General features: G+C 55.5%; 2 protein-coding genes across 3 annotated transcripts; one reads left to right on the top strand and one right to left on the bottom strand.

Moving 5' to 3' along the window:
• Nucleotides 1-73: 73 nt before the first annotated feature.
• LOC117999621 (putative protein T-ENOL) lies at nt 74-6,966 on the bottom strand. Of its 2 annotated transcripts, XM_034988912.1 has the most exons (6): nt 6,861-6,966; nt 3,867-3,951; nt 3,424-3,574; nt 3,123-3,153; nt 2,876-2,933; nt 74-273 (listed from the first exon to the last, which is right to left on the bottom strand). In XM_034988912.1, exons 2-6 carry the CDS (start codon nt 3,945-3,947, stop codon nt 238-240), a joined length of 357 nt encoding a protein of 118 aa, XP_034844803.1. In that variant the 5' UTR covers nt 3,948-3,951; nt 6,861-6,966; the 3' UTR covers nt 74-237. The 2 variants fall into 2 exon arrangements, with proteins under 2 accessions (XP_034844803.1, XP_034844802.1); XM_034988911.1 differs by lacking the exon at nt 74-273 and having other exon boundaries at nt 2,261-2,933.
• CDIPT (CDP-diacylglycerol--inositol 3-phosphatidyltransferase) lies at nt 5,047-8,792 on the top strand. The gene is made up of 6 exons (XM_034988910.1): nt 5,047-5,370; nt 5,465-5,599; nt 6,338-6,491; nt 6,927-7,008; nt 7,500-7,581; nt 7,724-8,792. The coding sequence occupies exons 1-6, from the start codon at nt 5,328-5,330 to the stop codon at nt 7,867-7,869; spliced, it is 642 nt and encodes a 213-aa protein (XP_034844801.1). The 5' UTR covers nt 5,047-5,327; the 3' UTR covers nt 7,870-8,792.
• Nucleotides 8,793-11,056: the final 2,264 nt, after the last annotated feature.

Here is an 11,056-nt window from a genome sequence, read left to right as displayed (position 1 = left end):
AAAAAAGGAAAGAAAAAGGAAAGGGCCACCCTCTCACATCTCCACCCCAGAGAAGCCACTCCAGAGCCCAGCCTGGGTTGGGAAGAGGGAAGGACCTCTCTCTTTTTATTAAAGCCTTTGATTTCTGGTGATGTCTTTGCCAGCTGCGGGTGGAAAGGTGTGAGATGGTTCCAGAACACCTGGGAGGCTTCGAGTGTACTGCTGCTTATGACCAGGGGTCCCCAGCAAACCGAAGTGTTAGTGACTTGTGAATGAGGAGGTCTGACGCATGTTCTAGAAGGACACAATGGGAGAGAGCGTGAGAGGTCAAGAGCAGCACCAAGGAAGGGTGCGGTCATCCTCCAGATGTCAAGCTGCTAAGCCCAGCTCCCTAGAAAAGAAAAAGAGCCTTCTGATTCTTTGGACCCAACGCTCCTATGTTCTCCTTCTATCCCTCACCTCTCCATCCAACCCCTATCCCCCACTCATCTCTCTATCCACCCACCATTCCCCATTTTTCCCCACCCATGCACCCACCATCCATCCATGCACGTATTTATCCACCCACACATCTACTCATCATTCTACCCATGCACACATTCTATTCATCCGTCTGCCTGTCCATCTATCCCTCATTCACCTGTCCACCCACTCAGCCCTCTTCCACCTAATAACTCAGCCCCCATTTAAACGTCTCAAAAGCAAGGGAGTCTACCTTGCTCACTTCTATCCTCCAGCCCCTACAGCAGTGCCGGTACATACACAGTGCCTAATAAACGCTCAGTGGATTTGTCCATCCATTTATCCATTCATCCATTGGCCTACCTTCTGCATTGGCTCATCTGCTCACCCATTCCCCGACTCAATATTTTGCCCACCTACAAGGACCTATAATTCGAGGAGCAGTTCAAAGATCTGTAGGCTTCCATGTTCTTGAGGATGAGGAAGGGAAAGTCTCTTGGGACCATGGGGTGCTGCCCAGAGGATGAGAGGGTATTGGCTCAGGATGAAATTCTCAATCAAGTGCCATTTGGGAAGGAACAGGAAACCACTGTACGGGCAGGTAGGGTCCTTACAGAGCATCTTGTCCAAGGCCCCCATTTGACATATGGGGAGAAAGGAAGCAACTTGCACAAGGCTAACTATCAGGTTGAGAGCAGATTAGCTGTTAAGGCCCGGGGCTCTCCTGCTACTTCAAGCTGCTTCTAACACCAAAGCCCAATTGGGAAAGTTCAAATGTCCCAAAGGCACTAGAAGGCCAGCTCCCTGAGGTTAAGAATTGTGCCACTGGTCTTGGTCATGAACATTGGAAGTAGCAGCCCCAGAAAACTGACCATCCATAAGACCTGGTGGACCCGGCACATACTGGACACTCAATAAACATCTGCGGTCAGCTCCTTCTCTGCCTTCCTCATGACCCCCTCTCTTCTCCTCCACCAACTCCTCACATGGAGAGATTCTTCCGGACTCCAGCCTCAGCGCCCTCTTCCTGCTTACTCTGCATAACCCCCACACAGCCTTCAACTGCCGACTCCCCCCTAAATCCAATTTCTATCACCAGCCCAGACATCCCTGGTGAGTTCTGAAGCCCTATTTCCAACTATCTACATGGTATTTCCACCTGGTCTTCCCAGAGGCACCTCAAACTCAACCTGCCCAAAGGTGGGAGCATGGCTGCCATGCTCCAGGAAGACTGAGGAGGCTGGCATGGCTGAGAACAGAGGGAGACAAGGTGAGCAGTTCTAAGCAATGAGGTCAGAGAGACAGTGGGGTGGGGGGAGGCGAGAGGCCCTGTAAGCCACTGAAGGACTCTGGCTTTTCCTCTGAAACGGGTAACTATTGTTATCATGGAGTTCAGAGCAGAAGCATGACATCATCAGACTTAAGTTACAGAAGTCAGAAATGTGGGGGCGGGTCATCTGATTTCCTTTTTTTTTTTTTTTCCCCTACCATTTCTACTCAATGACCAAACTCAGTTTTCCTGGTCTTTTTTTTTTTTTTTTTTTTAAGATTTTATTTATTTATTCATGAGAGAGAGAGAGGCAGAGCGAGAAGCAGGCTCCCAAGGAGCAGGGAGCCCGATGCGGGACTCGATCCCAGGACCCTGAGATCATGACCTGAGCCAAAGGCAGACGCTTAACCATCTGAGCCACCCAGGCGCCCAGTTTTCCTGGTCTTTATTTCTCATATCTGCCCCTCCTCTCATCTCTACTATTACTATGACAATTCAGGACCCGATCCTCACCAGCTTAGTCTCTTGGCATAACTGCTAACTGGCCTCCACCTCTCATCTCCCCTTTCCAGCTCACTCCCCCCACTGACCACCGGAGTGACTATCTAAAATTACAACCTCCCTTGCTCAAATCTCTTCAGGGGCTCCTGATCTTAAGGCACACCCGCATGAGGTCTCTGAGTAGACTCTGACTACCACGCCTCTGTACTCCAGCAGCTAAATTGCCCTCTGATCCCACTTTCTCTCCCACCCTAAGAACACAGACACACTCCCATTCACTCTGCTGAAACTCACCTCATGTCTTTGCTCATACAAGCCCTACCACTTGGAATACCCTGACCAACCCATTTTTTTCCTGGAAGATTCTTTCTTTAGATGTCACCTCCACCAGGAAGCTCCATGATTCCTTTCCTTCCTAGCCCAAGGCTGGGATAAGCACTCTTCTCGTTGTTTCCAATTCTATTATAGGCACTGATCCATATCATGTTGTAATTGACCATCTACTTGACTGGCACCACGCTAAACTGTGAACTCTTCCAGGGCAGAGACTGTATCCTTCATTTCTGGGTCCCGAGCTCCTAAAACCGGGACTGGCATATCCTGTGAACTTTAAATGTTTGGTTAATACTGAATGGCCTTGTCATTCGTGGAATCAGTATATACCTTGTCACGAGGGGATGGCAGGAGGTGGGCCTTGGTGCGGGTACGGTTTCTGTCAGAACTAGAGAAGGCAGAGGGAAAGGGGAGGGCTGAGAATTCGGAATTCGAGGATCAGAGCAGAAGAGAATCAGACTACGCGGTTTTAGAATTCCCCTACCCTGCTAGGATGTTGTTAAACCCTCACTCTCTCCCTCCAGGCTCCTCATCCTTCTCCCAGGACAAAGGGCCTCTCCCTTGAAGTTTCACTCACCAGGTATCGGTGCCTCGGGTCTTGAAGAACACTGGAAGTAGAGGCCCAAGTCAGAGAAATTATTGCCCCCATAGCCAGAAAGAGATGTGGCTAGGGAGAAAGGTGCTGAGGTGTTCCTGGCCAGCAGTGAGGAGTGGGTACTAGGTGAGTTGGAGGGTGGGAGTCCAAGGGCTGGCTGTGAGTTCAGGGAGGTGGGCACAGATTGTTGGAAAGGTCAGCTGTGGTTGGGAGGGGTTAGGGACTGGAACTCAGGGTATGGTAGGGTCTCCGGACACAGTGGTCCTGGAGTGGGGGGGGTCACCGTGTTTGGATATCTGAGTCCCTCGATCCTGGGTCTGTTTTTCCTTGGTGGGCACAGAGTTCATGTGGCAGCCAGCAATAAACAAGGCCTCATTGGTGAGTTCTGTGCTGATCCGGGTCAGGAATTCCTCAGATCTGGATAATGAAACCTTCTGCAAAAGGGGAAATCAGAGGGGCTCAGCCTGGGAGTTCCCACATGGGAGTCCTGAGTCTGGGGGCTCCCAGGCTGGGAGCTCCGGGTCTAAGGTCTGAGTCTGGTACTGGAGGGCTGATTCTTGAGATTTGGCAGAGAAGGCACCAGAAATGGGGGGCAGTCTTTGAGAACCTCAGGGCCAAGTGCTGGGGGCTATGGGCTCAGGGTTGAGACTAGAGTCTCAAGGCTGGAGGTGTCAGTGCCCTTGACCTAGGAGCTCTCCATTCACTTCGGCTCACTCCCATGCTCACCAGACCTCCACCCGAGGGGGTTGCAGCTTGGGACATCCTGCTGCCCTTCTTCTCCTCATTCCTGGTAGGTGTGGATGCCATCCCCCTGGAAACAGGTGACACCTGTGTTAGGCTGAGAAACCAGCCCACTTTCCCCAAACCCATCCCACCACCATTCTTCAAGGGCCAGATTTAAGTAAGGCCTTTAGATGAACCATCCTGCTGTCCGGTTCTCTCCCTGAAAAAACAAATCTTTGCCTGGGGGAGGGAGAGGGGTGGCCCAGGAGCACTCTCCTTCCTCCCACCTGAGGCCCCTCCCAAGACAAGGCACCAGCCGGCTTACTGCCCCCGACCTGGCAGATGAGTTGAAATCTTGGGCAGGAGGGAAACAGGGAGGGCTAAGGAGCCGCTGTTTAGGTCTCAGGGGACGGGGGGGGGGGGGGTAGGAGCTGGGGAGGAAGGCTGGAAAGAGGGGGACCCGGGGTGGTGCAGCTACCCGTTGCTATAAAAACCTTGCTGTCTGTGGACGTTCTGCAGCCCCGTTGCCAGGATATTAGGGATTCTAGAACCAAAGGCGGGGGCCGGGTGTGTGTGTGTGGGGGGGGCATTTTCCCAGCACGTCCCATTTGCTCCTCTGGTCTCCGTTCCACCTCCTTTTGGATCCCTCCTTGGGGATGGTGACCCCAGCGCCAGAAGTCTGAGAAACGGGAAGATCACATAGGGTGGTGCCTGGGGCCGAATCCTCCTACCACTAGGGGCGCGCAAGCAGCAACCCCGCCCTCAGCCGCCCTCCAGCCTCTCTAGCCGCTCTCTCGCGGCCTGGAGCCGGCGAGAGCAAATGAGGTCGGAGGTAGGGGGCGGGGCAGGAAAAAAAAAAACCTGTGGGCTGTACTAAATAACCTTGCCTCTCGGGGACGCGTAGACCCGGGGCGGAATGTTTTCCCCTTGTCCTGTCTCCAGGAAGCTATACCCTCCGGAGAAAGGAAAGGAGAGTCCGTCATCGAGGCCTCTTTCTCTTTTGACCTCTCCTTCTGGGTTCCCCCCTGCTCGGCGCCGAGGCTTCTCTGCCCCCCTCCTCCCTCTGCGCTTTGGTACGCGCCGATGGAAAGGGGCGGAGGGAGGAAAAGGAAGCGGGCAGGTCTTAAAGGGGCCGCAGCCATTCTTAAGCTTTCTTTCCCCGCCCCCCCCCTCCAGTTTTGCACGCCCGGGCGCGGCTGGGGCGACAGGGGCGGCCGCTGGAGGCGGGCGGGGCTGCCCCCAGGGAGGGCGGGCTGTGCGCGCCCCTGCGCCCGACGCACCTCGGGGCCGGCCCATGCTCCGGCGGGCTGCGAGCTCTAACACCTGGGGCCGGGCGCGGACGGCGGGGCCCTGCGCGCTGTGAGCGCGGCCGATCCGCGGGGCCCGAGGGTGAGGCCGCGCGGCGGGGCTGGGACTCGGTTACCACCTCCAGATCGGGCCCGGGGCGGCAAGGGGGCCGCCGCGATGCCAGGTGAAAATATCTTCCTGTTTGTGCCTAACCTCATCGGTGAGTGCTGCCCGGGGCTCCCGGCAGAGCGGGAGGGCGAGGGGGCTTGGGCAGGGTCCCTGATCCCCCTCTGTCTGCCCCCGTCCATCCCAAGGTTATGCCCGGATTGTCTTCGCCATCGTTTCTTTCTACTTCATGCCCTGCTGCCCCCTCACGGCCTCCTCCTTCTACTTGCTCAGCGGACTTCTGGACGCTTTCGATGGACACGCTGCTCGAGCCCTTAATCAAGGTGACAGACCTCCTCCCAGCCAGCCTTGAGGCCCAACCACCCTCTGTCCCCTTTTCCTGCCTCCTCAGGACCTGGGGGCGGGCGGGAACTCAGGAACCTGAGGGCCCCGTCCCTCCCATCTCTGTAGAAAGCAGAACAGAATGGCCTACTTTCGTAGCAGAAGGGATTTAAGCTTGCTGTTGAGAAGAACTTACAGGGTGTGGGGTAGCAAGACTGGACATGGCAGTGCTGGAGGTCTCCCTGAAGAAAAACCCGTTCAACAGGTGTTTCCTGGGGGGCTGTTGTGGGGTGGGGGCTACTGTGTGCCAGGCACAAGGAATAGGGGTTCCAGAAGCCATGTTTAGAGGGAGAATGGAGAGGGAAGAAGGATGGTTTCTGCAGGGCCAATTAATTTTTTAATCTGTTCTCCAAACCCACCTGCAAGACCTCCCCCAAAACTTGAAGTCTGCTTGTCTGGAGCCCTGGACCCTTGGTTCTGGGATTGATGAGCCGCAGAGCTAGCTCTCTCATTCCCCACTCCAGCCCCCATGCCCCCTCATTTCCTCTCTCAGTGACCCCTACCCCTTGACCTCACACCCCACAGATAGCAACAGCCTATTTTCCTCCCCAGGCAGTGGACGGTGGACATTTTCAATCTTCTTCTAGATTCTGCATCAGAATGACATGCCAAATATGGTTCCTGTCACAGACCCACTGCCACCGATGGCCCCTTCCCACCTAATAGCCCCCGTTTTTCAGGGACCCGGTTTGGGGCCATGCTGGACATGCTGACGGACCGCTGCTCCACCATGTGTCTGCTGGTCAACCTGGCCCTGCTGTACCCACGGGCCACCCTTCTCTTCCAGCTCAGCATGAGCCTGGATATGGCCAGTCACTGGTTGCACCTCCACAGGTCTGCAGTTCGGGGGGTGCTGGCCGGCTGAAGACACTACAGTGGGGAGGGGTGAGGCTCTATGGAGGGCGTCTGGAAAGCCTTCAGACTTCCTGGGAGGTCGCCCTCTTAGCTCTGCTTTGTTGAAGGACCCTGGGCAAAGCCTCTGTTCGCGGGTGGATTAAGCAATCCCTAAAAGTCCTGTTGGATAGTCCGAGAATTCCAAATAGATAACGGCTGAGGGCTTTGGAATGTCGTGTTTGAGTCCTGACTCTGCTGGGTAATTACCAGCTAGGTAGTTGTGTGACTTTGGGCAAGACCTCAGTTCTTAGCTGAGCCCCATCTCGTGCCCCGCCTCCTCTGTTCAGCAGAGGCAATCCCAGCACCTACCTGGGAGGATTCGATGGACCTTAGTGGTAAGGAGTGCTCATGGATTCCCCCTGCTTTCTCCCCAAGTTCTGTGGTCCGAGGCAGTGCAAGTCACAAGATGATTGACCTGTCTGGAAATCCAGTGCTTCGCATCTACTACACCTCTAGAGTGAGCATTTCCCGCCCCCCCTCCCCTTATTCCCTCACCTTATGCCAAGCCCTGGGCTGAGCCCTGGTCCTAGGTTAGGAGAAGGCATGAGCACAAGGAGGGACACACCAACGCAGGGGAGACTCCGGGGGAGAGAGGCCTGGAAGCTGAGGCATGAAGGAGGGTAGGATCGGTGGGGAGGCTCCGTGTGACTTACAGGGAGGGCAGCAGAAGGGAGGGAGGGAGAGAGAAGCCAGATTGGCCTGCGGAGCCAGTTTTCAACGAGCCTTAGGCTATGTGGGCTTTATTCTGGGAGCACAGATAGCATCTGAAAGGATTTTTAAAGAGAGAAGTAATATGCTGAGATTTCTCTTTCACCCTCACCTCACCCCTGCACTCCTACTTCCCATATGGTTCCTCCCTGCTGCCCATCCGCAGAGGGTTCTGGCCCCTGTCCTTCAGCAGGGGGGAGGGGCGGCACTGCTTAAGCAACCCTTTTGCCCTTTGTGCAGCCTGCCCTGTTTACCCTGTGTGCTGGAAATGAGCTCTTCTACTGCCTTCTCTACCTGTTCCATTTCTCCGAGGGACCTTTAGGTAGGAGGCGAGGGGCTGGCGGGAGGGTGGGAGGACGTCCTGGCCCACCCGCAGTGATGGTGGCCTGGAGGCTGCAGACTCCTGGGCCTCCTCTCCCTCACCTGCATCCCATTGTCTCTCTCGCCCGTGCTCCCTTCCACAGTTGGCTCTGTGGGTCTTTTCCGAGTGGGGCTCTGGATCACCGCCCCTATCGCGGTCCTCAAGTCTCTCATCAGTGTCGTCCACCTGGTCACAGCCGCCCGCAACATGGCTGCCCTGGATGCGGCAGACCGAGCCAGGAAGAAGTGACCCCGGAGCCTCCAGCCCCTGGCTGCCCACCTGCCCTGGGGAGTCTCGCTGGGCCGCGCGGCTCCCCTCTCCCTCCTGCGAGGGCCCAGGCTCCCGTCTTCCTAATGTGTTGTCTCGCCTGCTGGGAAGGGGGGGTCGCCTTCCTGGGTGATGCCATGTTCTCCGAAATCCTGAGGACCAGTCCCACCCCTGGGATTCCCAAGGACCTGGACTTCAAATCAAGAAGGATCCTCGGGAGGCCCCGGCCATATGAGCAGTGCTCCTGGGACACCAAGAGGCCTGAGGACCCGGCATTGTCGCACCTGCTGGCTCAGCCCAGGGATCTGGCTTGGCCTGGGACTTTAGGGACACTTGAGTGAGGGAGATGGGGTAGGGGCCAGGTTTCTCAAAAGGCGGGGAGTCAGAGCTGTGCCCCTGGCCCCAGGAAGCCTGGGGTACCCTGGCCAGGAGAGAAGGGGGCGTGTAGATCCTTTCCCATCCCAGTCTCCTGTGTCCAGTCCTGGCTCTGAAAACCTCCATAATAGGGGGTGTGGTGAGGCGGGGAGAGGGTTTCACTCTCCAGGACTTGGTTTCCTTTGAGATACTCTTGGACCAGGGCCTGGTTGAGGGGACCTGGGGGGAAAAGGAAGATCCATCTGGATGCTTTTCTCCTAGTTGTTTCCTGACCGGCTCTGCCCTGTCATTCCACTGTGACTCAGAGAGAGGGCCTCCCTGCCACCCAAGATGCCCTGTCTTTGCCCACCTTCTTTACGACATTGTCACTGGCTGTCTCCATTTTTTTGTATACCTCACATTTTCTACCCTCACCAGAATGTAAACTCCCTGAGGGCACAGACACTTCTTGTTCCTTCTGTATCCCCACAATGAAGATGAACCTTAACCTGGCATATCATAGCCGCTTAATAAAATTCACGAACAGATCAGTTGGTTTCTCAGAGTGGGTCCTTAGATCACCTGTGGATTAGTATTTTTTTAAAGATTTTATTTGTCAGAACGAGAGAGCGCAAGCAGGGGGAGCGGCAGGCAGAGGGAGAAGCGCGCTCCCCGCTGAGCAGGGAGCCCGACGCGGGGCTCGATCCCAGGACCCTGGGATCATGACCCAAGCTGCAGGCAGATGCTTAACCGACTGAGCCACCCAGGCGTCCCGCCTGTGGATTATATCTTAAAAATTCAGCTGCTTGGACCCTGTGCCAGACCTTGCGAGCTAGCATCCCTAGGGATGGGCCCAGTTGCTATTTTAATAAACAACAGGTGATTGATTCTTCCCCATAATGTTGAGAACCACTGTTCTGTCTTAAGCAGTTTTGGGGCACTCACTGTGTCGTAGACCTTGTTCTGGGCATCTGTCCCTAACAGCTAGCCCTGCCATCTGAGCTTTCTCTGCTGTCTGGCACCGGCTTGCTTTTTAAGACTATATTCAGCTTCCCATATGCCAGATCCTGTGCTGGGGGTTCTTTGCAGATGTTACTCATTTCGTCCTTGTAATAGCTTAGCCAAGAGGCCCTTGTGTCCCAGAGAGCTGAAATGTAGCAGCTGGGTATTGAGCCTCAGCTCCCGTGCTAGGCCCAGGGGATTGGGTCAGTCCTCTTGGAGGTCACAAGCCAGCCATGGGGGAGATGATAATGCAGTTTGGGCCAAGCTTGTGGCGGGGAGGGGAAGAATGGGAGAAAAAAAGTGCTGGAGCATTTGGGTGTGGCTGAAGCAGGTGGGTGTCTAGAAAGCTGCTAGGGATTGGGTCGGGAAGGGTTAATGTGCAAGAGAGGATTGATTCCCAGCAGGGAAAATGGGGAGGTCAGAGATCACCCAGAGCAGTTGTGAGGAAATGGAAACGGATCGATGTGCCTGGGACACTGAGTGCTGTGGGTTGGGCGCTGGAGAGCCGAGGCCAAAGCCAGCCAGGGCTGCCTGAGGAGCCTAGTAGGGCATTTGGACTTATCCTGAGGGCCACATGGAGCCACTGAAGGATCTTTCAAGATAATAGGTAAAATATTCCTATGGCAAAAATACGGAATCGTATGCATAACAAAAGGGTGACGAGGTCTGCCACCTTCAGCTCTCCTTTCTCCCCAGAGGTGACCACGGCTACTCATTGCTTTTATGTCTGTCTAGATAAACTCTTCACGCCTGCGCACTCGGATTTCCATATTTTACAGCTCATTCTGTGTATGTAGTGCTCTGCTCTCACGAGCGACCACAGTTCCAAGTGCTTTTTGTGTGCATTCCTTCTCTCCTTTCACCCCCACCCAGGCTAGCCTTCTATTGTGCCCATTCTCCCTCGGAGGAGGCCCCAAAGCCTGCACCCTTAACATTGGCCGTCCCCGGGGGCGTCTGCTCAGTGGTGGCACAGAATTGCATAGGTATTAACCAGGTCCTGCCCCGTGAACAATGCTGGTTAACCGCCCGCACCTGCTCTTGGAGGGCACTTGTGGGACATAGTGGGAGGTTTGCAGCAGGGCGGTGGCTGGGGCAGAGGTACTCCAGGAAGCTAATGAGTCAGAGCCCAGCTGCCCCTCCAAGTTCTTCGGGTGCCCCACTGCCCTTCACCCTTTGTGAACCCTGCTCTCCCCTGCAGCCAGATGGGTCCTCGGAGCCCTCGCTCAAGCCCCACGGCCCTGCCTCCTTGGCTCTTCGGCCCTAACCGTTTCTAGTGACACCAGGAGTCTCTAACTTACATAAACCCAGCAAGCCCATGATCTAAACAAGGGGGAGATGTGGGCAAGAGAGTGTGTCTTCCACTCAAGTAGAATACATACCTGAGGCTGGAGGACCCTCCCCTGGTAGGGACCAGAGGTTCCCTCTGCCTTGGGTCCCGAGCCCAGCGGCCGGACTGAGCCCAGGAGCTAGCAGAGTGGCCTGGAGGAGGGCGATGGGGAGAGTCTAGGCTGAATTAGATCTAAGGAACATAGAGGAGCCACACGTTACCATGATCTGTGTGTTTGCATGCTCGCGAAATTCCTATGTTGAAACCTGATGTCCGATGTGACAGCATTTGGAGACGGGGGCCTTTAGGTCGTGAGCCTTCCAGAATGGGATCAGTGCCTTCACGAAAGAGGCTCCAGAGAGCTCTCTTGCCCCTTCCACCAGGTGGGGACGAAGCCAAAGGTGCGGGCTCTGAACTGGAAGAGGGTTGTCACCAGCACAAGGCCATGCAGGTGCCTCGATCTTGGACTCCAGAACTGTGACGTGA

Source organism: Mirounga leonina, unplaced genomic scaffold (genome assembly GCF_011800145.1).
Source record: "Mirounga leonina isolate KUSES-001 unplaced genomic scaffold, KU_Mleo_1.0 Mir_454, whole genome shotgun sequence".
NCBI classification, from domain to species: Eukaryota; Metazoa; Chordata; class Mammalia; order Carnivora; family Phocidae; genus Mirounga; species Mirounga leonina.
The sequence above is the reverse complement of the archived record's forward strand: the minus strand, read 5'-3'. Positions and strand labels throughout refer to the sequence as shown.

What these genes read in the sequence shown, in the direction of transcription:
- CDIPT (XM_034988910.1), top strand. Translation starts at nt 5,328, where the DNA reads ATGCCAGGTGAAAATATCTTCCTGTTTGTGCCTAACCTCATCG. An exon ending in TGCTCGAGCCCTTAATCAAG is followed by an intron (nt 5,600 to 6,337) that starts GTGACAGACCTC and finishes CCCGTTTTTCAG; the next exon opens with GGACCCGGTTTGGGGCCATG. An exon ending in GCATCTACTACACCTCTAGA is followed by an intron (nt 7,009 to 7,499) that starts GTGAGCATTTCC and finishes CCCTTTGTGCAG; the next exon opens with CCTGCCCTGTTTACCCTGTG.
- LOC117999621 (XM_034988911.1), bottom strand. Translation starts at nt 3,947, where the DNA reads ATGGCATCCACACCTACCAGGAATGAGGAGAAGAAGGGCAGCAGGATG. An exon ending in CCCCCTCGGGTGGAGGTCTG is followed by an intron (nt 3,575 to 3,866) that starts GTGAGCATGGGA and finishes CCCCTTTTGCAG; the next exon opens with AAGGTTTCATTATCCAGATC. An exon ending in GACTCAGATATCCAAACACG is followed by an intron (nt 3,154 to 3,423) that starts GTGACCCCCCCC and finishes CTCTACTTCCAG; the next exon opens with TGTTCTTCAAGACCCGAGGC.